Genomic DNA, 22,684 nt, shown 5'->3' with positions numbered 1-22,684 from the left:
TCGTTAGATTTATTAATTTCTTCTGACTAAAATGCAGGACAAATAATAAAATATACAGTGTATGGTTTGTTATTTGTCTATTTTAATCTTTCTGACATCACACCATCTACTACTACATTTCCTGCATTGAGATGGTCCTATATGGGAGTATGTCTTTTATTTTGAAAGGAACAGCAACAATATCCAAAATACAAATTAGTGTCTTATTTTTTAAAGGTCAGATTTTGTGGATCCTACTAGTTTGGGGTCAGTAAGAAAACAACCTGACATAAATTAAGTAGAAATGTGAATCAGTAAACTAGCTCATATTTTTGTGATTGCAATAGCTTTTAAATGCATTTTATTTTCAATGCTGCATCACTTCTTTTGATCATCTGATACCAAAAATATTACACCTGGGAGAGATAAAAGTAGAAAAACTGACAGGAGTGATGGACAGAAACGACTAGAAGGCTAAAAAAAACAGATGCTTGACTGGGAGTTCATTGACCTTGGCAACATTAGCAATCAACAAATGTGTTTTCTTCTCTCAGCCTCTTTTTCTCCCTCTGTCTGACACAGGGGAGAGACAGAGGCCCCAAACAGTACCTGTGTGTGTGTAGAATAATCCTGCAGTGTGCCCAACACCTGTGTCTGCAGAGGGATCCAGCAGCTCTCTGTCTGCCTTTGTTTCACTGACACTGATATGATCCTGTTATGCCCAATCAAAATAAAATGTTTATCACATATTTTTTTTATTTTGTTAATGTTGGAAGTTATTTATTTACATTATTCAAATGTATTTTGCTAGTGCAATTATCAACATAATTTTATAATAATAATAATAAAGCTTTTAGCAATAAAATATTAAAACAATATTTAATTATTATTGTCACATTTCTGACCAAATATAATTATTTTTTCTAGGATAAAATACTATAATCAGAAAAAATAACTAGTTTAATGAATATATTGTGCAACATTTGTAAGTTAAATACATATATACTCTTTAGTCGTTTCATTTTGCTTATTTTTTAGCTTAAATAGACGAGTTGCTATGTAGTTTACGTAAAAACTAAACGGTATAACCCAGCGTGGAGCCCTATTTTTATTTACGGTCTGTGCGCGGAGCACCTTCACTCGGCTCTTTTCGGCAATTTCCGTCGATGTTGATATAAGGTTCGTGAGCCGCCGCCTCACCCAGACTGCTTTATGTCTGGCAGAAGAGGCCATGCGCAGTCGCCATATTACGGCACACCCCTCCCTTCCAGTGCCGTCACAGCACAGATCCACAGCAGCCGCGAAGGAGGCCACATACTGAACGTCGCTGCCGCTGGGGAGGACCGGTGATACAGCAAAACCAACACCAGAAACGAGGATTAGATGGAATGGGTTTAGCCCCCGCACTCCGGTATTAGGTGGATGTTTCTTCCGCATTTGTATCACCGTTTCTCAAATGAAAGACTGCTTTGTTTACTTTGCTTAATCTGGGTAAATAAGTAGTTTGAACGACTCAGCCTCAGCATAGCTAGCCGGTGATGGAAACTGGCAGCTAACTAGCTGACGATACTCTTCTGTCAAGCTAGTGTTTGGTTGAACCTCTTCAAGAAGGGGGTCTCGCTGGTTAAAGTCGTGTACTCTGCAACTCGAAAGAGTGAAACAAACGGACTGTTCGTTCATTGCTAACAAAGGCTCCGGCGGACGTTTACCGGCGAAGAACTGGCATCAGCTGACGTTAGCGGCTAGCTGTTGAGCGAGCGGCCACTAGCTACAAATGCTTCGCTAGCTGTCACAAGAAAACTCTGAATCCTGCGCGCGAGGCTGTGGATATCGGCACGGATTTTGCCCAAGTTTTGAGACCAAGCGCCCCTACTCTCGGACTTGACTTCTATTTTCCAGTTGGGTTGTCTGTTTATTGTAGTTTTTGCAAAACGGCGCCGTTAACGAGCCACAGTCTTGTTACATTCTGTCAGAGAGCAACTACCGCCCGGATCCCCTCGAAATGCATCATCCGGACCCTGCAGGAGAGTCTGGCAGCGTCAGAAAGATGGCGCATCCAAACGCCTCGCACAGAAAGGGCAGCAACACGAACAGCGGGACCGGCTCGTCGCTGTCAACACCGGGGAGCGCTCTGGTCAGCAACAGCCACGTTTCGGCCGATGATTATCATGGCTCCCTGTTGATTCAGCCTCCTGCTGGTTCCTCCTCCCCGGGTCCCCATCATCCTCCTCACAGCCTTAGCCTGCATCCCCAGCCTCAGACAACCCAGTCGACTGGAGCACAGATGAAGAAGAAGAGTGGATTTCAGATCACAAGTGTGACTCCAGCACAGGTGTCGGTTAGTACGAATAACAGTATTGCAGAGGACACGGAAAGTTACGACGACTTGGACGAGTCCCACACCGAGGATCTGTCCTCTTCCGAAATCTTGGATGTGTCCCTCTCCCGAGCCAACGACGCCGTCGGAGCGGAGAGGAGCTCTTCAGAGGAGACGCTCAACAACTTTCACGAGGCGGAGACCCCCGGAGCCGTCTCCCCAAACCAGCCTTCACACCCCCACGCTCTGAGCCAGGCACAGCACAGCGGGACGATGGTGAACGGGACTGTACACCCCCAACATCCTCATCACCCCAACCACGCTCAGAGCTACCCCGTGTCATCGAGCATCACTCCATCTACACACGCTTCCAGAGCTTTACCTAGTTTTACCCAGAAGATGCCTTCTAGCGTGGAGGGTCCTCAAGAGAACGTTTCCCGTGCTGCCCCTCCAAGTATTGCTCCTCAGCCTGTGGGGATTGTGGCCTCAGGATCTGTCCCTGGAATGCACAGCTCTTCTGCGGGCACCACAGTTAGCATAGTTAATCCCCAGACCAGCAGTGTGAATAATGTGAATACATTGAGCTCTGCCAGTGTGCCTGTGAGAGGGGGAATCAACACAAGTGCTAGCAGTAGCGGCGGTGGCTTCCCTCTGAATGTGCTTAACAGCAGTGAAGCTGGAGGCGCTGCTATTCCAGCTGGAGGTAACCATATGCCCAGCGCTAATCTCAGCGTGATCCAGCAGCACCAAAACATCAACCCAAACATCACCATGGCTACTACAACTACTGCTGCTGCTGTTGTGAGTGCCTCTGGCGGCATGGGGGCTCCCAGCGGGACGCAGGGAAGAGTTGGATCAGCTGCATTGCAGCCTGTGAGCTCCTCTGCTACAGCTGTGGCCTCGGCTCCTGTTTCATCCGCTCCCGCCATGCCTGCTCCTGCTCCAACTCCAGTGTCGGCACCCACCGTGGCTATTACTGGCTCTCGCTTCAGGGTGGTGAAGCTGGACTCTAGCTCTGAGCCCTTCAAGAAGGGGAGATGGACTTGCGCTGAGTTCTATGACAAGGAGGTACCGCCCTCTGCGACCTTTACCTCAGCCCCTGACACTGGCTCTCACAGCACTCGTCATTTTGTGTCTGAGAGCTTCGCCGGAGCCTTGGAGAGGGAAAGCACGAGTGGTAGTACATTGAGCCATTACGACAACACTGGAAGCGGAGAGGTCGGAGGGCCCCCGGTACTTCAGCACGCCCAGGATTTTGCCTCTCCTCCTCAGGGCTATCGAGGGATGCTGCCTAGCGGTTTAAACATGGGAGTACCTCAAACCCAACCTCAAATGCTCACTCATGATATCGCCCATTCACAAGTGAAGACTACTGTAGCCCCCTCAGCTTCCACAAATGTTCATCAGCCGGCACCCATGCCAGGCCTGCAGACCACCATTGGCCTGCCTGCACCTGCTACCCAGCAGCAGCTCACCTATGCCCAGGCCGTTGCCAGCCAAACCCCAGGCTCCTCGCAAGGCCTAGTGGGTGTTCAGCAGCAGAAGTTAGGCTTTCCCACTCTTCCACAACAATCAGCTGCTACGTCACCTGCACCCCCAGTGAGGGCTCCTGAGTACACCCAGCCTCAGCAAGGGGTCCCCCAGGCAGCTGCCTCCCCCCCTCTTTCCAACCAAACTGGCTCGGTGCCTTCTGGGCCAGCTAACGGATCTTGCCAGATGATCGGAGGTCCTCAGCAGTCCCAAGGACTCCAGCACGTACAGCCCACCTCCGTTCAGTCCGCCTCCTCCAGCATGCCCTCTCATATTAGTGTAGCAGCTCTCGGCCGGCCGCCTCAGAACCATCCTGGCCATCTTGATTGTCAGCAACAGAAACCGCAGTCCCTCCCCACGCAAATTCAAAATCCTGGCCTGAGCAGCCAGCTGCCCACGGCGGTCCATCAAAGCCAAGCGCCTGCACATAGCGGGCCACCTCCTAGCCTCCAGAGTGATCATCATGCCCAGCCCCAAGTCCACAATGCTGGTAGTAGTGGCCGAATGCCCTCCCAGGGCGTCTCTCATAGTCAGCCTTCTTCTGCCACCCTGACCCAGGAGCACAGCAGTGCCCAGGCCATGTCTCACGCAGCCCAAGCCAGTGCCCTTTACGCTAGTCTGCCTAACTTCACCACCACACAGCTGCAGGATGCCCAGCGGTTGCTCCTTCAGCATCAGTCTGCTTTGTTGGGACTACCCAAGCTGTCCGCCGACGCTGCTTCTGGAGCTTCAACTGGCCAGGGTCAAGAAACTGAGGGCAGCACCACCATCGCTAGTGCCTTAACTGCACCGGCTGGTCTCAAGACGGCTGACGGAGAGGAGGACAGGTAAGAAATTTGATTAATCTGTAGAAAATAATTTACTGCTTTTGGAAATGAGCAATTTGAGTTCAGTGTTTTAAAGGGAATAGGTAACTCTGCTGTAACACTTTACACTGAACTGGTCTCATCTGTTATGGAGAAGCAGTGATTCAGTATATTCTCAGTTCAATTTTGATGTCTTATGGGGCTCAACTTAACTGTTTTTTATTTTTTTATTACTGCACACATTTTAAGAAGCATCAAACCAAACTTATGTAGATGCAGCTGAAAACAATTACTGTGTTTGGAGTCGAGCTGCACTTTAGCCAAAATGATCAGTGCTGGTTCCAGCTTTGAGTGAACTCTCCAAAAAAAAGTGGGGGGGGACACCAGGTTTATGTGATGCAAAAAGTTAAGAGCTAAACAATGTCTCTTTGTCTTTAAAGGTTTTTTTCCTCACAAAACCTGTCCCTCTTTGTTTTTAAGAGTGAAAACATTTTGGTATGTCCTGTCAGTAAGTTCAAGAAGGCTTTTTGAGGTTAAACAGGAATTTTAATCACTCTGAAGCTGGAGGAAATTGCTCACAATGCTCTCCTAACAATCATAAGCCCTTTCTCTTGGCATGATCCACAGTTGTTAACCCTGTCAGCTTTAGGGTGTTTGCATACCTCAACTATAAGGAACTTGCAGGGAGAAGCTTTAAATGTAGAATTGGTTTCTAATGAGATTTGTTTGTTTTTCTTTGTGGTTAAGTTAGATGGATAAGGAAAGGTGGCTTCAGTTATCACAGGATGTTTAACTCGGAAGAATGTGGGGTCACATGGATTACTTTGATCAGCAGCATTTGTAACAAATGGAAAGATTATCTCTTTGTATCTTGCTCACAGTTTTATCTCATCTAATTCATCTGTTCTAAGTACATAGTATAAGAGTAAAAGCTCCAAAAATTGTCTTTTGAATTCAACTTCAGTTTGTGAACGCTTCTCAAAAATCAGGGGACTTTTTGGTTGCAAGCTTCAGTTGTGACTTTGTTGGTCTATGATGGTTTTGGGTCGGTTTCTGCTTCAGGACAACATATTTTAGCATGATCACAAACTTGCATTTGTTTTAAATATTCCTTGTTTGTGTTTCTGTTATGTTACTGGTCAAATTCCACAGTTTTCAAGGATTTTAGACATTTAAAATCCTGTTGTATAGATATTTTTTAGTGAAACTTGTTGCTTTAGAGTTTTTATCAGTTCAAAACATTATTTTGCAGCCTGAAGTGACAGAAAGTATCATTTGGGTCATGACTTTTACATTATTTCCTGTAGTCAAAAAGTTGGAGCAGTAGTAATATCAATAATTGATTTTTTTTCTTTCATGTGATATTACAACAAAACAAATGTGAAGAAACTTTATAGATGCCGATCCGTGGTACTGAGTCAAAGAGAACAAATAAAAACAACACTTTTTTTCAGCTTTTTACATTTATAACTTGATTCTTAAGGAAGTTTTATTTTTGAAAACTACTGGATTCTCTTTACAACAACGGACTCATTCTTAACGCATGTCACATGTCGAAAACACATCCGCTGCTTTCTAAAAGTGGCTGGGCCAACTGCTAAATTGAAGCCCCCAAGCAAGTAAAGTTAACAAAAGACAAGCATATTTGGAAAGTTTCTTTTTGAAGACGAGAACCAGTGAGGAAGAAAGAAAACAGCATGCATTTAACAGACTAAACCAGGAGTCTTTACTCAGAATATGGGATTTATTGTGACGGTTGTTCCCACACACCCAAACAATAGTGAATATTATTTAGCAAGCGGCTGTCTAATGTTACAGGGATCCTCCTAAAAAAGTTTTTTAGCTTCCACTTTGTCTGCTGTGGGTTGAGAGAAGAACTGTATCACCAATTAATGGATCCTTGCAACTGCAGATATTTTACAGAGGATAAAGACAAACGTTTCCCTCAAGAGTTAAAGGAAACAGCTAAAAAAAAAAAGACTTTAATGGCAGTCTCATAATGAAAATATTGTCTGACATTAAACTAGTCTGTGGCTTGAAAAAAGGTACGGAGCTTTTATTAGTACTTCTTTGTCACTCTTTCTAGAGATCTTGACAAGTTGTGCTTTTATCTACAAGAAATCATAGTTTCTTGGGTATCAGTATCTGTCAGTGATAAACGATGATTAAAATGTGCACTGCAGACCTGTTAATAAATGATCTGCACTGCAGACCTGTTAAATGATCTTATCCTTTTACTCTATATTTAAAAGTGAATTGCAGACGCTGTGGACACATCACTGAAACGAAATCTTTTATTTTCTATCTTGAGCTGTTTGCCAGTTAGCAGCAAGTCTGATTATTTTTGTGGGAAATGCATGTTTCTCTTCATAATGACATTTTCCTGAAGTGGGCTAAAAACTTTAAATCTTTCCTGTGGATTTAGGAAAGAGAACTCGATGTGTGTCGTTGAGTTGACAAGCAAAGTAGCAAATGAGCTAACAAACCAAAATCCTTCTGAGCAGTTTGGCAAACTTAATACTCCACATAGAAACATAATCCCTTCCTCTGAACTGAATTAACTAGAAGGCCTCCTCTTTTAGCTGTTAGTGTAAAATATTTGGTGATATCTAACATCAGTCATTATGCTATCTTTAGTTGTTTGATGTTAACCGATTCGAAGTGCTGAGATATGGCAGTTAATGAGAGTTATTGGTGTTTTGTGAAAAAAAAAATCATTGCAAAATGTTTCTGTTATTTGTGTTGATTTAAAGATTTTGTCTTTGACATTTCCATTGAGAAATAAAAAAAAGCATTTTAAATTACTTCTATTAGTGCTGGGCGATGGAAAGGTGTCTATTGTGCCATTTTTCTACTATAGTTTCTATCGTTTTATTTGATTATTTATTTGAACTTTTATTCAAAAATGTTTTTTTCCCACTAAGAAACTTTAAACTTTTGTGCACTTTAAAAAATGTTTCTCATTTGTGACGATTCGGTTTCATGCTACTTGTAAAAATGAATTCAGAGAAAAGCAGTGACATTTTTGTCAAGTTTTTCCAAAGGATAACTGTAAATATACTTTATTGTGGCATATTGTGATATATATTGTTATTGTGATATAAAATAATTTATATTGTGTTGTACCATTTTTTTTTTCCCATAACGCCCAGCTCTAACTTCTATACTTGTTTAATATTTTATTCAGTATAAGACACTGTAGAGCTTTAAAAATAACTTTAAACTTTGAAGTTTTTGTGAAATATCATAAAGCAACCATCAGCCTTTTTTTAGCCTGACAAAGACAAAAGATGTGACTATATTCAGTCTCTTAAAATACTTTTGTTGCTTGCTAATGTCTTGTATTATTTGTAAAACTGGGGAAAATTACTAAAAACTTTGGGAAAATATTTTTTTATTTATCATTTTGTTTCCATATGAATCTTTTAAATATATTTGTTAAAAACATAAATAAAACAGAAAAATAGTGTTAATCTATTCTAATATATACTTTTGTTTTAATGTGTATATGTTATTCAAAATTATTAGTAAAATTGAGTTTAATGTTCACAAATGAATTAAAAAGTTGACTATCAAGAATCAGAAATGTGAATTTCAGTTAATTTCAAGGAGTTCAAATCATTTTTCAGTTAAAGAAAATATTTTTGTAAGATAAAATGTCTGTTTTTTAATGTATTTGTAATACGTATGTAATAGTACATGAAGTTAGTCACTTTTTTCTACTAAAATATGTCGCCATGGTACCTTCGTTGGTAAAACTTTGTTTTGACTGCAGATGCTGCAGCAGACCGTAGACATATACTATGTAGAGTGGACAGATCATCTCTGATGTCACCCTTTTGCACAGCCAAAATGAAGCACGTTGAATGGGTTTTACTTTGTCTTGCTCAACAAATTAAAAAAAATAAGTTTTTATAACTAATAAAAAACATTAATCACGTAAAGTTTCAAAAAACAGAATGTTCTTGAGGTTTATTTTTGGTAAAAAGTTTAAGTTTGTTAGATGTGAGAACTGCTCTCGTCTGAAGTCTGCCTCCAGCTGGAAGGAGGGCATCAATTGGTTCTTCCTGGTTTCAGGAACAGACGGTGGGGGCTTGCTTAGACCGATTTAAAAGACTCTGTTGATAGTTAAAAAGGAGCCTTCTCTTTCATATACTAGGATTACTGGAAAATACATTTTACAACGATGGAGAAATGATTATCATTTTTTTTAATTGGGGTTAAAAAAGCCTTCTGTTAAATTAGAGGGTACCCACCACCCCTCCTTTCATAGCCAGAACCATTGTTAGTGTGAACCGTGTCTAAGTGTGTCAGCATGTCAGTGCAGGGGAAATGTGAACTGGCAGTGTGATAGTTATCTCTGGCAGTTCTGAATGTGATGTTCCCTCTGGCAGTGCACAGCACTGATGTGACCCACGTCTCTTTGCTCTTTGTGTAGAGATCAGTGAAATCCCCAGAATTCACAGCGGAAGTCACCCGAGCTGACCCAGCCCGACTTGGACGAGTCGACCAACTTGGTTTAGATTGCATTTGAAAACTAAAACACTTTTACTGCTGCTTTACTGGGATTTCAAATCTGCTCCCTGTGATTTGTGAGACCATAAGTTTACTCTAACATATCAAATTTTAACGAGCATCACTCCTAGTGTGGGAAGTTTCATCAAAATGATTGGAAGTTTCTGTTCATGTCAAGAAAACAATTGCTCTGATGTGATGTTAATTTCTTGCACTGGAACACCTGATTGGTCTTTAGAGAAAAACCAAAGTGTTTTGGAACGAAAGGTTCCAACAGTGTGCTAACAGGCAGCCACGACCGTTTTAAGTAAACAACAATTGTTAGTTGTTATGCTGCTGACACCTCCCCCCATTTTCACCGCGCAGACCAAGCCAGAGAGGACCAGAACACAGCAGAGCAGGAACAAGCTGTGAATGGGAGTCAGACAGAGATGGAGTGGGGGGAGAATTCGCTCAATTTTGACCATCTTCCGTCTAGCAGAGACTGCAGGAGAGACAGAAAATCCAAGCAGAGTAGCTTGTTTCTGATGGTGATATTTGTCCCAGGCTGCTGCCTAAACTATTCAGTTGCGCTCACTCAGGATCACTCTATTTGTGCTGCTTCTTTGTTTTCCTGTTTGTGAGCTCTGTAAGGCTGCATCATTGATTTTTCAATTTTTGTTCTCTGCTTTGTCAAGCTTGCTTATTTTTGCATCAATAAATAGGACTGTTTCACTTAAAAGTATTGTGGAAATACTAATGGCTTGTAATGGATGATAATGGATTGCATTTAGTGTGCCTTTCATCTTTAAAACACGCATACTGAAGACCACCCATAACCTTTTAAAGATGTGTTCACAACTTCACACCGCCCTCAAAAATTTGGCTATTATTTCCCCAAACTTGCGTATTGCCACGCAAGTTTCTACGACTTCTCTTATATAAAATTTTCCCAAGCAGCGCAAAACTTTTTTTCTTCAAACTTGTCCTGCCCAACAGCTGAGCAAACTGATGAGAGCTGAAGGCCTCTTGTGTTGGACATACTCTACTGTTACGACTGGGGTTATAGGTCCTCTTACACACAAGGTGTATATTTGTAGAAACCCCTTTTGTAATTTAGGCTAAACTTCATTTATGGTTATATTTGTATTCTTTTTTTTGTTGTTGGACTGGACAGAAAAGAAGAAGAGAGAGGGATGCTAGGGGGCTTACAACAAATTTCTAGAGGATTATTATTATTACTGTCAGGTGTGAATGCTTGTTTAAAGGGGCGGGGCAAAGCTTCTTTTCCCTGTGACAGAATTTGCTTATTTACTTTGATTGCAAAAACATTTCACTACTGTATGGTGTTGCATGTCACCATAAAGCTGCTTTTGTCCGCTTCAGAATCAGAATTTTGTCCAATTCAGAATTTACACTGAAGTCAATTGGGACTGACTTGCTTTTGTAACCAACCTCCTAGTGGTTGCCAGGTGAAGTGATCTGGCTCCTAGTATCAGTTTTCAAACCCTTCCTAAAGAGGAAGTGAAAGTGTTACAGCATGTCCTCTTGTTGTGTTTGCTGTAAATAAGTTGTACATGTTTGCGTTGCAAATGTGTCCATCTGTTTGGCTTTGTTTGTGTACAGAAATGGGTTCTTGCAGCAGGAAGCAAAGTTGTTTTCCTTTAGTGTTGTCATGAGATTTATTCTGTGTTACACCTGGTCTAAAAAGCTGATTGACTCAGATTAACTAATCATTGATGCATCTTTATTGTAGACAACACATGCTTTTTGGCTGAGGCACATAAATGCATGGGTTTCACAAATGGCTACATTTTGCAATGTTTCTGCAGTATTGGAAACATAAAATAATGTATACATTTTTTGTTTGCTTTTTGGTTAAAATTGGACACAGTAATTCTATTTATATTACACATTTTGTACTTGAAGTGTTAAACAATTTGTTTTCAGTATATTTTCATGATTAAAAATAATTGTTGCTGGAAAAAAGCATTTTACTGCCAAATAATGTGATGGTAAATGAAATTTTATGGGAAATAGCTGCCACTTAATGTCAATTTATTCATGGATAGCAAAGTTGATATCTTCCTGGTATTCTTTATTTGAAGACATTTGGTTTTTCAATGTCTATTCAAATACAAAATTAGAATATCTGAGAGTTGAACTTTTCTCTAACCTTTTTTCTAAATTCTATTGTTGGTCCCCTAAACATGCAGAGTATGTGCTGAATCATAACAAACATTCCTGTGGTCGGAGCGCTGTCCAGTCAGCTCGGAGAATGTCATGCACGCACACTGACTGGAATGAATGACTAGTGGCAAAAAAAAAAAAAAATGCTTTTTTGTTTACATGTTTTTGTTATTTGTGCCACTTCTGTATTTTTTTTCCTGTTTTGTTTTCATTGTGTGTTTTACATTTGGCAACAACTCAAATTAATGTAATTCACATTTTGGAGGTTTTTTTTAAACTGTGACTCAGATGATTACTCATTTGACATCAGAGGCGTTTGAATCATTTTCTGAAATTAAAAGACACATTTTTTTGTCTTGCATCACAAGAAAGAAGATGACATTGCTTTTTTCCCCCTGTGTTCCGTTGACAAATGTATTTGTCAATAAAGTTATATAGATTTATTCTTGTTACTTTGCTCAAACGCTGTAAGTTTAGCCAGCTATTGTTTCTTTTATTTTAAAGAGCCTTATGTTGTTTCCTCAGGCTTTGTGAGAACCAATCCTGTTCTCAGTGCTTTGTGGATTGGATGAAGGGTGGACAATTTACTTTTCATTAGCCTCTCAGTAGACTAGCCAGTACCTTCTTTTTACTACTTCTATGAAATATGGTCCTCCCAACTCATCATCTCAGCACCGTTAAAGTTATTGGACTGCTTTGAGAAATCAGATTTATCAGGTCCTCGTGAAGCCAAATTATTGCTAACTTAATTATAAAATGAATGATTAGATGAGGACTCGAATGAAAAAAAAAAAGTAACTTGCTTAGTTTGCTTTCACACATCAATGGATTGCTAACTAGGGTATAGAAATTGTGGAATGAAATCTGCAATTAATTCAGGAAAAGGCCAACTTTAGAAACATGAATATTTAAATATATTTGTGATTTATATAATTTTCCGGCTCCTGTACAAACTTGTTTTGCTAGATTTTACATGTTTTGATGCTAGTTTTGTTCAAAAATAGTGCAGGGATATAAACTTTCTTTACGAGGGTGAAGTTAGTCGAGCTAGCCGTTTTGTTTTTAGCAGAACTTTTTGGAGATGATAAAATCTGAAGTGTAATGGGAGAGGTCAGAGAGCGGATGAAGCATGCTTTACAGAGGAGAGTAGAAAAAAACACATTATCTGTGTTTTTTTTCCCCCCTAAAAAACATTAAAGTTGACCATAATAAGGAAAATACTGTAAATGTAGTTAAGAAAGACCATTTTTTACATTTTTGTAGGAAATAGAATCAATAACTTATGAATAAATATTACTACTATGATTGATTAAAGTACTAACTTTAATAAATCATGATTTAGAAAGTTTTTTGACCAATTAAGGGACAAAAGAACAGACAAGTTTGTTTACTGTTATGAGAATACCTAGGAGATACTCGTTACGAACTTTCTAATAGCTAATAGAAAAATTGTGAAATACAACAAAGTAATAAAGTTCCATGTTTATGTAAGAAAATAAAGCTAACCTATAGAGCATAGCAAACAAATGGAGCTTAATAAACAGTATAGGAGAAGAATTCAATACACACCAAACTATTGCATTTTATTAGCTGGATAAAACAATTGACTAAAAATGTATGTGACACATACCAGAAACTTATTTTTATTTCAAAACTGTTCCTCTCATGTTTTTCAGTCTGTTTATAATGTTGTACTGCCCTCTGCTGGTTGGAAAGGTGCTGTGTCACACCCTGCTGCTGTCAAACTTATAGTGTTTTTTTTTCCCTAAATTTCCACCACAGTTAATTTGAACTTTTGTTGAGCTACAGCTAGGCTGCAGCATCTTTTTATCTCTAATGAAACGGATGTAATGCAGGTAAAGAAACTAATCCTAGTGCATCCTTGCAGAGGCTTTTAAACACTGTTTTAAATCAGAGTGAGCATCTGAAGTAAATATTTAAACACATTTATGACTGGAATGCATTGAGCCTTTATGTGCTGTGATATGCATAAAGATGGAATATGTTTACTTGGCAGAAATAAGCCCAGATTTATGTGGGATTATGTATGAATTAAAAAATCAAAAACGGTTTTGCTTAAATCTGCATTTTAGCAATATTGAATTCATTGTTCATAAAAATAAATAAATACGTTATACAGCATGATCTTTTTAATGTGTTTTTTTTTTGCGGGGGGCTGAAGTTGAAACATCATAATCTGTTTTATCTCTGCCACTAGATGGCAGTGTGAATCTACGCATGATATGAAGCTCAGGCATAATTTGTGAAGTCTAAGTAGGCAAAACAAATGTGTGAATTTAAAGATCTTTTAAACTTTCAATAACTCTATTCATAAAGTAAAGTGTTTTCTTAATATGATCTAATTCAAACTCTTAAGTAGTAAAAATTTTAAAGCCATTAGTCTCTTTTTATTTTTGTGTTTCATGTGTACAAAGGCCTCAAGAGCTGGGTAGTAATTAATTACATTTACTCATTTATATTTAGTTGTGTAACTTTCAGCAAAAATTGTTCTGGGATCAGTTTTACTACACCAAATTTGTTACTTTTACGTGAATAATTTAATTTAGGTGCAGTTGACTGTAATAGAATTACATTTTTCTTAGTAACATTTGTACGTGTTATTCTATGAAAGCACAATAATATCAGTATAATGTAAGTGCAGGAAGATAATTGCATAAACATATAATTGTCAGCATTCAGTCCCTCATTCCATCCGTGAAATAAAATGTTCCCTCAAGTGTGTATTTTAATAAAAGGTACAAACTTTATCCAAGCTGTTCAGTGCAGCCTGGAAGCTGAGCTCTCTGCAGAATAACTGTGTTTCAAATAAAAGCATTAGAGTAAAATATAGATCCAGTATGCTGACCAAACAATAATAATATCATCAGCTACTGCCATATTTTTCACAAAATGCTTAGAAAAACATTTGAACTCTGAACATTTTTATTTCTTCCTTTCATTGCTCCTGTTAGTGTTATTCCTATTATGTGCTTTTTGGACTTGGACGATATGTATTCTTTAGCTGCTAATCCTGCTGAAGCGAGATTTCACCTCGCATTATTCTAACCTACTGGTCACACACTCCTTAAAGATTACGTAACACATGTCGGGATTTTTCAATTTAGTAGTAATCTATTTTACACATTTTCTTTTAATAACCATTTTTTTATAACAAAGGGCAATTTTTACAGAATTTGTGATTAAAAAAAAAATGTAACTTTAATAATATTGTGAATTTTTTTAAACATTTTAAACTCACTGAAGACGTGGCTTGGTGACTTTACTAAAATGTTATATCCATTTGTTGCTTATTTTATGTCCTTATAACAACATATAGGGTGAAATGACCATTTTATTTGTTTATTGAAATTCTATTTTGGGTATAATTTTCTTTTAAAATGCGCTGCTTTGGTTCCGATACGTCAGGTTTTGTCTCCGAGACTTTTGTTCTCATTCTTCCTTTCGTCTGTGACTCTGAGATGCAGAGTACTAATGCTGACCTAATGAAACTGGGTCGTTCTAGTTCTTTTTTTTAGTCTCTAGTCCGCGGGCACGTCTTCTTTCCCAGTATTTTACAAGCTGCTTTCAGTGTGGAAGCTAAAATGCCCTCTCATTCCTCCTTGTCCTCTCCACCGCTCGGCCAATTTTTCCATAGTCAGGATTGTGTGTATAGGGAAAGCCCTGCCAGGACTTACTGGTAAAGTCTATGTGTGCTTTACACTGTCCATCTACAGCTCAGCCCCTCGCTTTTACAACCATCTGTTCAATAGGCCTCTGTTTCATTACTCGGACATGTCAGGCCCCTCGTTCAGTCCACTCTGCAGTGCAGTAATTTTCCTGCTTTAGTGTCTTAAATAAAAAGATCTTTTTGAATTAAAACTGTTCAATTCTTGCTTGAATGTGTTGATCAGTGGCTCTGGATAGCAGTGATTGATCAGACTAACTACTATGACTGCTTCAAATTATTTCTATTAGTTGCAGAGAAGTTGGTTGACTGCAAGCTCAGCAGTTGTTTCTTTTGGAAAACTGCTGTTAGGTGTGTCTGCATATTTCTCAAGTTAACTCCTTTTTCTATCCCTCCACAAAGCCACCTGTTTTTGTTGCTCATGCATCACTCTCTCCAGTGAAAAAAACACATTTATGTTAAGTCCTGCTTTATTTATTATTGATTTAGAGCGACGACTGTCAAAGAAATATTGTCCTACTCTTTAAAAATGATTTAACATACGAAACTCCACAGATTAATTTCACTCCCAGCACTTTGTCATGACTAACGGTGACAGTTTTTCAGGAAAATGGTGGATTTTCTAAAGAAATATGATATTTTAAGTCAAATTGGACCATCAGATCATCTTTGATTTAAGGTATTTGAGACTTATCTGAAGAAATGAAGTTGAATATTTTTGGTATATGTTGTAGACTCTTCTCAGAAGTTGTGTGTTTTTTTTGCTTTCGGAGGACACTAAGTTTGTTAACACAAGTAAATCCCTTGGATGGTGTTTGTCCTTTACTTGTTGTTTCTTAGTCAGCCTTTTCTAAGCCAGCAGAGGCCCTGTGTCAGTGCGTGTCTTTTTTTCTCTCTATTAGCAAAGGCAAGCCACCATAAAGCAGCCTTTCAATGAGAAGTGACAAGATAAGACCCTGAAGAGAAGGGCTTCTCTGAGCCTGTCATGCAGAGGGCTGGCTCAGAAACTCACCAGGGTGCGGCAGAAATAATGAGTCATTTTTTAAAGTCCTAACTAAACTAACCATCGAAAGTGTCCCGGCTGCATTTTTGGAAGAACAAAGCTCCCCGAGCACTTTTGAGCTGTGAGTAATTGTAGGATCACAATGCAGACTTACTGGAAATTTGGGACTGGAACTTACTTCAAATTTTGTCCAGTGGTCATGGAAACAAAGTTTTAGAACTTGCAAAACACCTAATTTAAGAAAAGTGTCACATCTTCATCTGCAGGTAGCTTGTAGATCAATATCCTTTTTTTTCATTAAATGTCTTAATTATGGATGATTGTTCATCAATGTAAACATCTACACAAATAGGTGCGCCCTTTTGCTTCATAAGTACTGGTGTCTTGGTTACATTTTGAGTATGCATATTTTTCTATCTGGTTTACTCAAACCTTAATGCCATAGGGAAAAATAAATTAGGCTCATGCTCCAGATATTTTCAGATATTTTGTTTACTCATGCAATATGGATCTTTTCTTTTCTCCCATTTAAATTATTAGTTGTATAAAACTTTTTTTCATTCAAAACCTGAGTCAAAACTGAGTTTAAGATTAGACTGAAATCTGGATTAAATCTCATCTTGAATTTGTTAATCTAGAAAGTATAATTAAGGATTATGTTGGTGAAAAGTATTTTTCTGGCTAATTTCTGCATTATTTCAAGAATTACTGTTATTCTAAGGGTAATGTTTGCTTCACTGTAAGGTTAACTAAGAAATTTCTCTTATTTTTTTATTTTTTTGACTCTTGGAAAAATGAAGCTCGGTTCATTTGGCGCTCAGCAAGCCCTCAGGCTACAGAGAACTTGTGGGGAGTAAGAGCGGGAAAATCACTGAACCACATGCTAATCTCCTTTGATGGTTTATGTAACTCCTGGATCACATGATCACACTTTAACACCTACCTTCCTATCTGCGTTCATTAAGTCTGTCTCCCGTTAGCCGAGCAAACACAAATGTTTGGCACAGAGGAGGAGGGACGGCTGCACGTGTATCAGGACGCTTCGGTCCTTTGACATCGCAGCTTCAGTTCAGCCATCCCATACATTAAGACCAGCCTTTTCTGTTCAGTGGATGTGAGCAGCAACGAGCACGGTCGGAAACCTGCAAATATAGAGCCGTGATAGACACGGTGGAGTCTACATGTTTCAGCTGAGCCACGCTTCAATGAGACTGCAGACGATACAACTGCAAGGCCATGAGGAGATGGCGATCATGATTTTGTTCAGGGAACTAGAGAAGCATCTGAAAAGGTAAATAAGAGACGGAAGTGTTTGATATTTTGGAAAAAAAAATAAGATTTGCTCGTCATTTTGGATCGACGTGAATAAAATGTGCATTTTATGCTTTTGTTTATTGTTGACATTTGTTTCAGCAAGTTGCATAAAATCTAGATATATTCCTATCATTACTTTTAATTTATCTCATTTCCATGCAGTTGATGTGTCAAATTCACAGCCTCTAGGACCAGTGTCCTAGATGTTTTCCAGTTATAGTAGCTTCTTATTGGCAAAACAAACCTGATCCAGGTAATCAGCAGCAGGCAGGGCTGGGTTTCTGGCACATTTAATGTTCTTAAAATGTTCTCTGGGGAGAAAAAAAGAAGTCAAATATAGACCTTTACTCTTACACCTGTTTGTGATTCAAAGAAAAATCTATTTTAAGAAATGTATCCTTTCAGTTCAAGCTTGCCTATAAAGATGGAAATGCACGTGGACTTTGACTGGAAAAATAGAGCGCCTGCTTCACCCAGCTTACTATAATGAAGGTCATATCTCTGGAGCCGCCTCACTAGGTCACTGGGCTAGTTTTGACTTGCAGCCACACTGTCAGTTGGCTGACCTACCTTATTTCTGTCTTCATGGAGAGTGCTGTGTACTGTAATTAGATCAATATGTTCAAAGGGCTCAGTCCTTCATTAGATAAGACTCAACTGTCATACAGAATTACTGAACTATATAAAGGAGAAATTCATGCTACAGATTAGATTTATATTATTGTGCAAAGTGTCGTTAAATAAGACAATCTTGATGCTGACTTGACTCTACGCCAGGAGAGAAGCCACTCAGCTGGTCAGTTTTGACCCCAAGTGCTAAATCAGCAGAATTAAGAGTACAGAAGCAATGAGGGGAGGCTGGGGATGGCGAGGATGACCTGTCTCCTGAACTCGCAGTTCCAGTTGACAAAAGAGAGAGCTGCTGCTTATCTAAAGCTTTAACCAAGATGTACCATTTAGCTCTTCTCTGTTCGAGAAACCCTAATTAAGAAGGAAGAAGAGGATGTTTAGCATTGATTTGCAGCTGTTCATCTAGGTTGATGCTTTTCTTTAGGAGCAAACCAACTAGACTTTAAAGTGTTGATTTCTGAAGATGAGAGTCTTTGTCTTTTTGGTAGTATAGTTAACTTCTGGTAAGTTAAACACTGCATTTAAATCGAATGCGGTGCTGTTAAATATAATCATTTAAGTATGAAGTTTAGCTTCAATGATGTTCTCTGAACAGGACTCTGTTTTTGACCTGACTTGCTGCAACTGTAAATAAGCTCTTACCAAGAACTCATATGTGCACACATGGATTCTTCAAGAGCGAATGTGGTTGTAGCTATTTGGGTGTGTTTGAGTGGCTAAGACGAGTTCCAGTCATGGATGGAGCCGGAAGAGATAAGACTGGCTTAGAGCTTCTTTTTCTGGTGATTTGGCCTCTAGGTACATTAAGTACGAAGCTGTTTTTAAATGGGATTACGGGGAGCAAAGACTTGAGCAGGACCTTAAGACTGCAGCTGGTAAACAAATCAGCTTAACTGTTCATTGTGCTGTGTCATCAGAGTTAGTATTATTACGGTAATGATGATATCCAGTGTATTAAAAATGGGTCTTTATGACAAAGTCTATCTGGAATCAGTTTGCAGGATCCTTGAAAGGCAGAATACATTAGCATTGTTGCACTGGAGTATTTTTATATCATTATCTCCATAAAAATATTTGTAAAAAAATACTTTTATAAAGTTGTTGTAATATTAATCTGTTTTATATCAGATGATATGACATGTCTTGCATCTTACTACAAAAATTCTTCGTTAGTTTAAATTTTAAAATAACACACTTTTGAGGCCTTTTGTTGATTCAAGAAACAAAGTGATCGAGCTACAACCCTTGAAGTCAGACTTCTAGGTCTTGGATCTACTTGTTTACACCTGTTTCACCACCAACACTACAAGCCCTAAAATATGTTAGTCGCACACTTGTTTTGCCTCATGGTTTTTGTGCATAGCAAATGAAAAACCCCCTGAGGCTTTCTCTTTGTTTCTGCTCAGGTTCCCAGACTTTGCTCTCTTTAACACCATTCACTCATATCTAGGTTTTATTTCTCCTGAGCCCCACTTGTCAAAGCCCCATAAGACTTCAACGTATTCAGGATGACCTTTTGAATGTGTGAAAATGAACTTGATATGTACACCTTTAATTTGGGCTTTCCAGTGTTTTGCACCACGCAGGGAGTGTTGCATGTGGGAGTTGTAAGGAGTCGTTCTGTCAGTCTGAGAAAAAAAAATATTGTGGAATTTGTGTGTTAAAGATACTCCCTGTATTGAAGGTGTATTTGGGTGTGTAATTGAGTCAGAAAGAAAGGAGACAGACTTGTGTAAAATACACAACAAAGGGAAGCAGGAAGAATTTGAAGTATATTTTTTTGTGAAAAAAATTGAGCAGTTTATTCAACTGTATTATTTTCTGTTATTTGTTTTGTGTGCAGCTTAATTTTGTTCTATAACCTTCTGAAGGGCAATTTTAACATTGGTCTTTTAGTATTTAACAAAATATGTTTCAAATATTTAATTGTATTCTTTTGTGCTTTGAAACTAGTCGAGTTTCACAGCAATCTTTTCTAGGATGATTCAATGACTGGACCTTGCTCTCACTTTTGGCCACGTGGGGGCGATATATACCCAGACATCAGAGCATTAGAAGGAACTTGATGTCTTTGATTGACAGACAGCTTATACTTCACTTTGATATTGTGCCCTTCCTCTCACATTTCTCACATGAATGTGTTGATGTGTTTTTGGCAGTGGTGACTGTATTTTTTTTTTAGTTATTTATTTATTGCTACAGTGCAAAACTTGGTTGGAAGTTTAAGTGTTTTCAATGCAAAGTATTTGTTGTTTTGTGAAAAAAAAAACAATAGTCTAGAGTAGAGTTTAGATAAATGTTGGCTTTTAGTGAGGGTGTTCTCCACTGTCATCCGGTATCCTTGGTCCCTTCTTCTCCTGAGCTGGTGTATGCAGAGCATGCCAGCTGAGATGCGAAGGGGGGCGTTCCCAAATGGCGTGTCGCCCCGTTCGACCAATCAGAAAGCGGCTTCTTCTTGCGCTGCTGAATAAATTATGCGTGCTTGTAGAAAACCGCAGACCTTTGTGTAGCGTTGAGATGAGCTGACCTTGGCTTGAGTCCGTATCGCTGCGGTCGGTATCCCAGCTTTCTACTGGACTCTAGTACTGAAGGGTGGCGGGTGCGGATGCGTGTCGCAGAGCTCGCTGGTCTCCTGGAAGCGGCCTTGCTACAACGCGGTGGAAAATGAACAGTGTGAATTCGCCGTGCTACAGCGTTGCTATGGATCTAGGCGTCTGCCAGCTGAGAAATTTCTCCATATCGTTTTTGTCGTCGCTGCTGAGCGCAGAGAGCTCCCACGTCCAGCTCGACAAAAGGTAAAAGAACCGGCAAACGGCTTCTCATTATTCAGGACGGGTCCCATTCACCTGCCCCGGTTCTGCGGCGATAGCAGCGGTGCTACAGTACCATTGTTTTCCTCTCCGGACATTACCATAAACGCCTCTCAGGAAAGCCAAACGGAGAACGGCTTTATGCTGGAAAATAGGCTGCTAGTTTTTATAGAAATTTCCAGATGCTTCCTGTGAAGGCCCACGTTCTTGTTAAAGGAGAGACGGCGCGCGTCTCCCATCATGCTTTCCTCACTGCAGCAAACTGTGATGTTTGACTCCTCTTTTCTTCCTTTACAGCTCGTCCGGAGCCAGTGTCGTCGCCATAGACAACAAAATTGAACAAGCAATGGTGAGTTTTCATCCATTACATCTCTGTAAGATGAACTAGTCGTGTGGGTTTGGTGGTTTTGCAAAACCAGAGGTGAGACGTCCATGTAAACCTTAGAAATAAGGCTGCTTTAATTGAGTTGTTTAAGACGTTATATTTGCTAGCAAAAATGTTAATATCGCATTTATGAATACTCCTTAATTACAGGTATTTACAAGTAAATAAAAATCATAATTTGTTGTAGTTTCCATATAAATTGTGACAGCATCACGTTTTTATCAACTTTTTTCTCTGGCCAAGATTCGTGATGTCCGACATTTAATATTTTTTGGGGGGGTTGTTTTATATTTTCTATAAATTATTTGATTAAATATATAAAATATAACACAAACTATAACTGAAATTAAATCTGCTTTACCCAGAAAGCGTGTAAGGTTTGTTTCTGGTTTCACTTTCTCCGTTGTTAGGTCTGTTGCTAGGCAAAGCTGAAGGCTCTTGCGCATGGTTAAAAATATCTCCAGTTTTGATTGGCTTACAGATACCTAGATGCGGGACGTCGAGGCGACGTCACAGCCTGAGAATATTCTCATCACATTTTCTTTGACAATCTCCTGTCATTGTAATCACATTTTGGTCTTAAAAAACTCTAATTTTATTCCTAGTTTTTTTTTTATATTAATTTGTTTTATTACATAACAATTACTCAGCAAAATTTGCAGAAATAAGCATAACTTTTGGATTAAGTTGTTGGTTGTTAATCAAGTAAACATCAGCCTTTGCATCTTAAGAAAAACAGAGAAAAATTATTTATTTTATTTCCGGTATAGTTTAAACACTTTAGTTATTTTAGTAATAGCAGAACTGGGTCAATGAACTCATATTTTTTATTTAATTGTGCATACATTTTTCTGTTGCTTCTTTTAGCATCCCATCTTGAATTGGCTAATCGAGGTTTATTGCATTAATCGTGAAAGGTTAAAAAACAAGCATTTGTTAATGATTTTATTCTTAAAAATTGCGTTCATGTTTGTCAAGATCAGTTTATAATACAAGTAGTATTGTTATTAACACCCATTCTAAAGAAAATCATATTTCTGGTGTCTTTAGCATGTTTTTGTTGGATTTTTTTTTTTTATAATGGTGGCCAAATGTCAAGAAAATTAAGCCTAAAATTCAATTTCACAGTATTTTTTTTTATTTGAATTGTTGTAAAGTAGGAGCAGATGGTATGATGTAGAACCTACAATCAGCAGGTCACAATCTTCCTGCACTGCTCCAAAACTATGCTTGCACTTCTAGACAAATAGATCCACGTACGTCTTCGTGGATACCTCTAATATTGCTTTCCGTCATTGCTGCACCCATAATGTTCGGTTGGAGTTGTGAGAGGCTGTAAGCTAGCAGGAGAAAGAGTAAACAAAAGGAATAATGGGAAACTTGTTGCAAACAGTCTTGCCTCCAACTCAGAGCCGAGTTTCTTGTGACCTACTGCCACTTTGCAGAAACTATGTCTTAGAAAATGACAGTTTTAAAAAAAAAAATTCTGGCTAAAATTGAAATTAAAAGAACACTAGGAATGATTTTACAATAGCTCAAAA

General features: G+C 38.9%; 1 protein-coding gene across 3 annotated transcripts in view; it reads left to right on the top strand.

Annotated features, from left to right (window-relative positions):
• Positions 1 to 1,176: 1,176 nt before the first annotated feature.
• Positions 1,177 to 22,684, top strand: part of tsc22d1 (TSC22 domain family, member 1) — a 23,561-nt gene continuing 2,053 nt past the window's right edge. Inside the window, exons 1-2 of one of the 3 annotated variants that reach the window (XM_024286505.2) lie at positions 1,177 to 4,653; positions 21,056 to 21,107. In XM_024286505.2, the coding sequence (XP_024142273.1) occupies positions 1,982 to 4,653; positions 21,056 to 21,107 (2,724 nt within the window). In that variant the 5' untranslated portion in view covers positions 1,177 to 1,981. Of the gene's footprint in view, positions 4,654 to 16,552; positions 17,296 to 19,530; positions 20,744 to 21,055; positions 21,108 to 22,684 lie in introns of those variants that run through there. The other 2 variants (XM_024286507.2, XM_024286506.2) reach the window with 2 other exon arrangements.

The sequence above is a fragment of the Oryzias melastigma genome, linkage group LG21, assembly GCF_002922805.2.
Source record: "Oryzias melastigma strain HK-1 linkage group LG21, ASM292280v2, whole genome shotgun sequence".
Taxonomy (NCBI): domain Eukaryota; kingdom Metazoa; phylum Chordata; class Actinopteri; order Beloniformes; family Adrianichthyidae; genus Oryzias; species Oryzias melastigma.
Note: the sequence above shows the minus strand (reverse complement) of the source record. Positions and strands in the feature narration are given on the sequence as shown.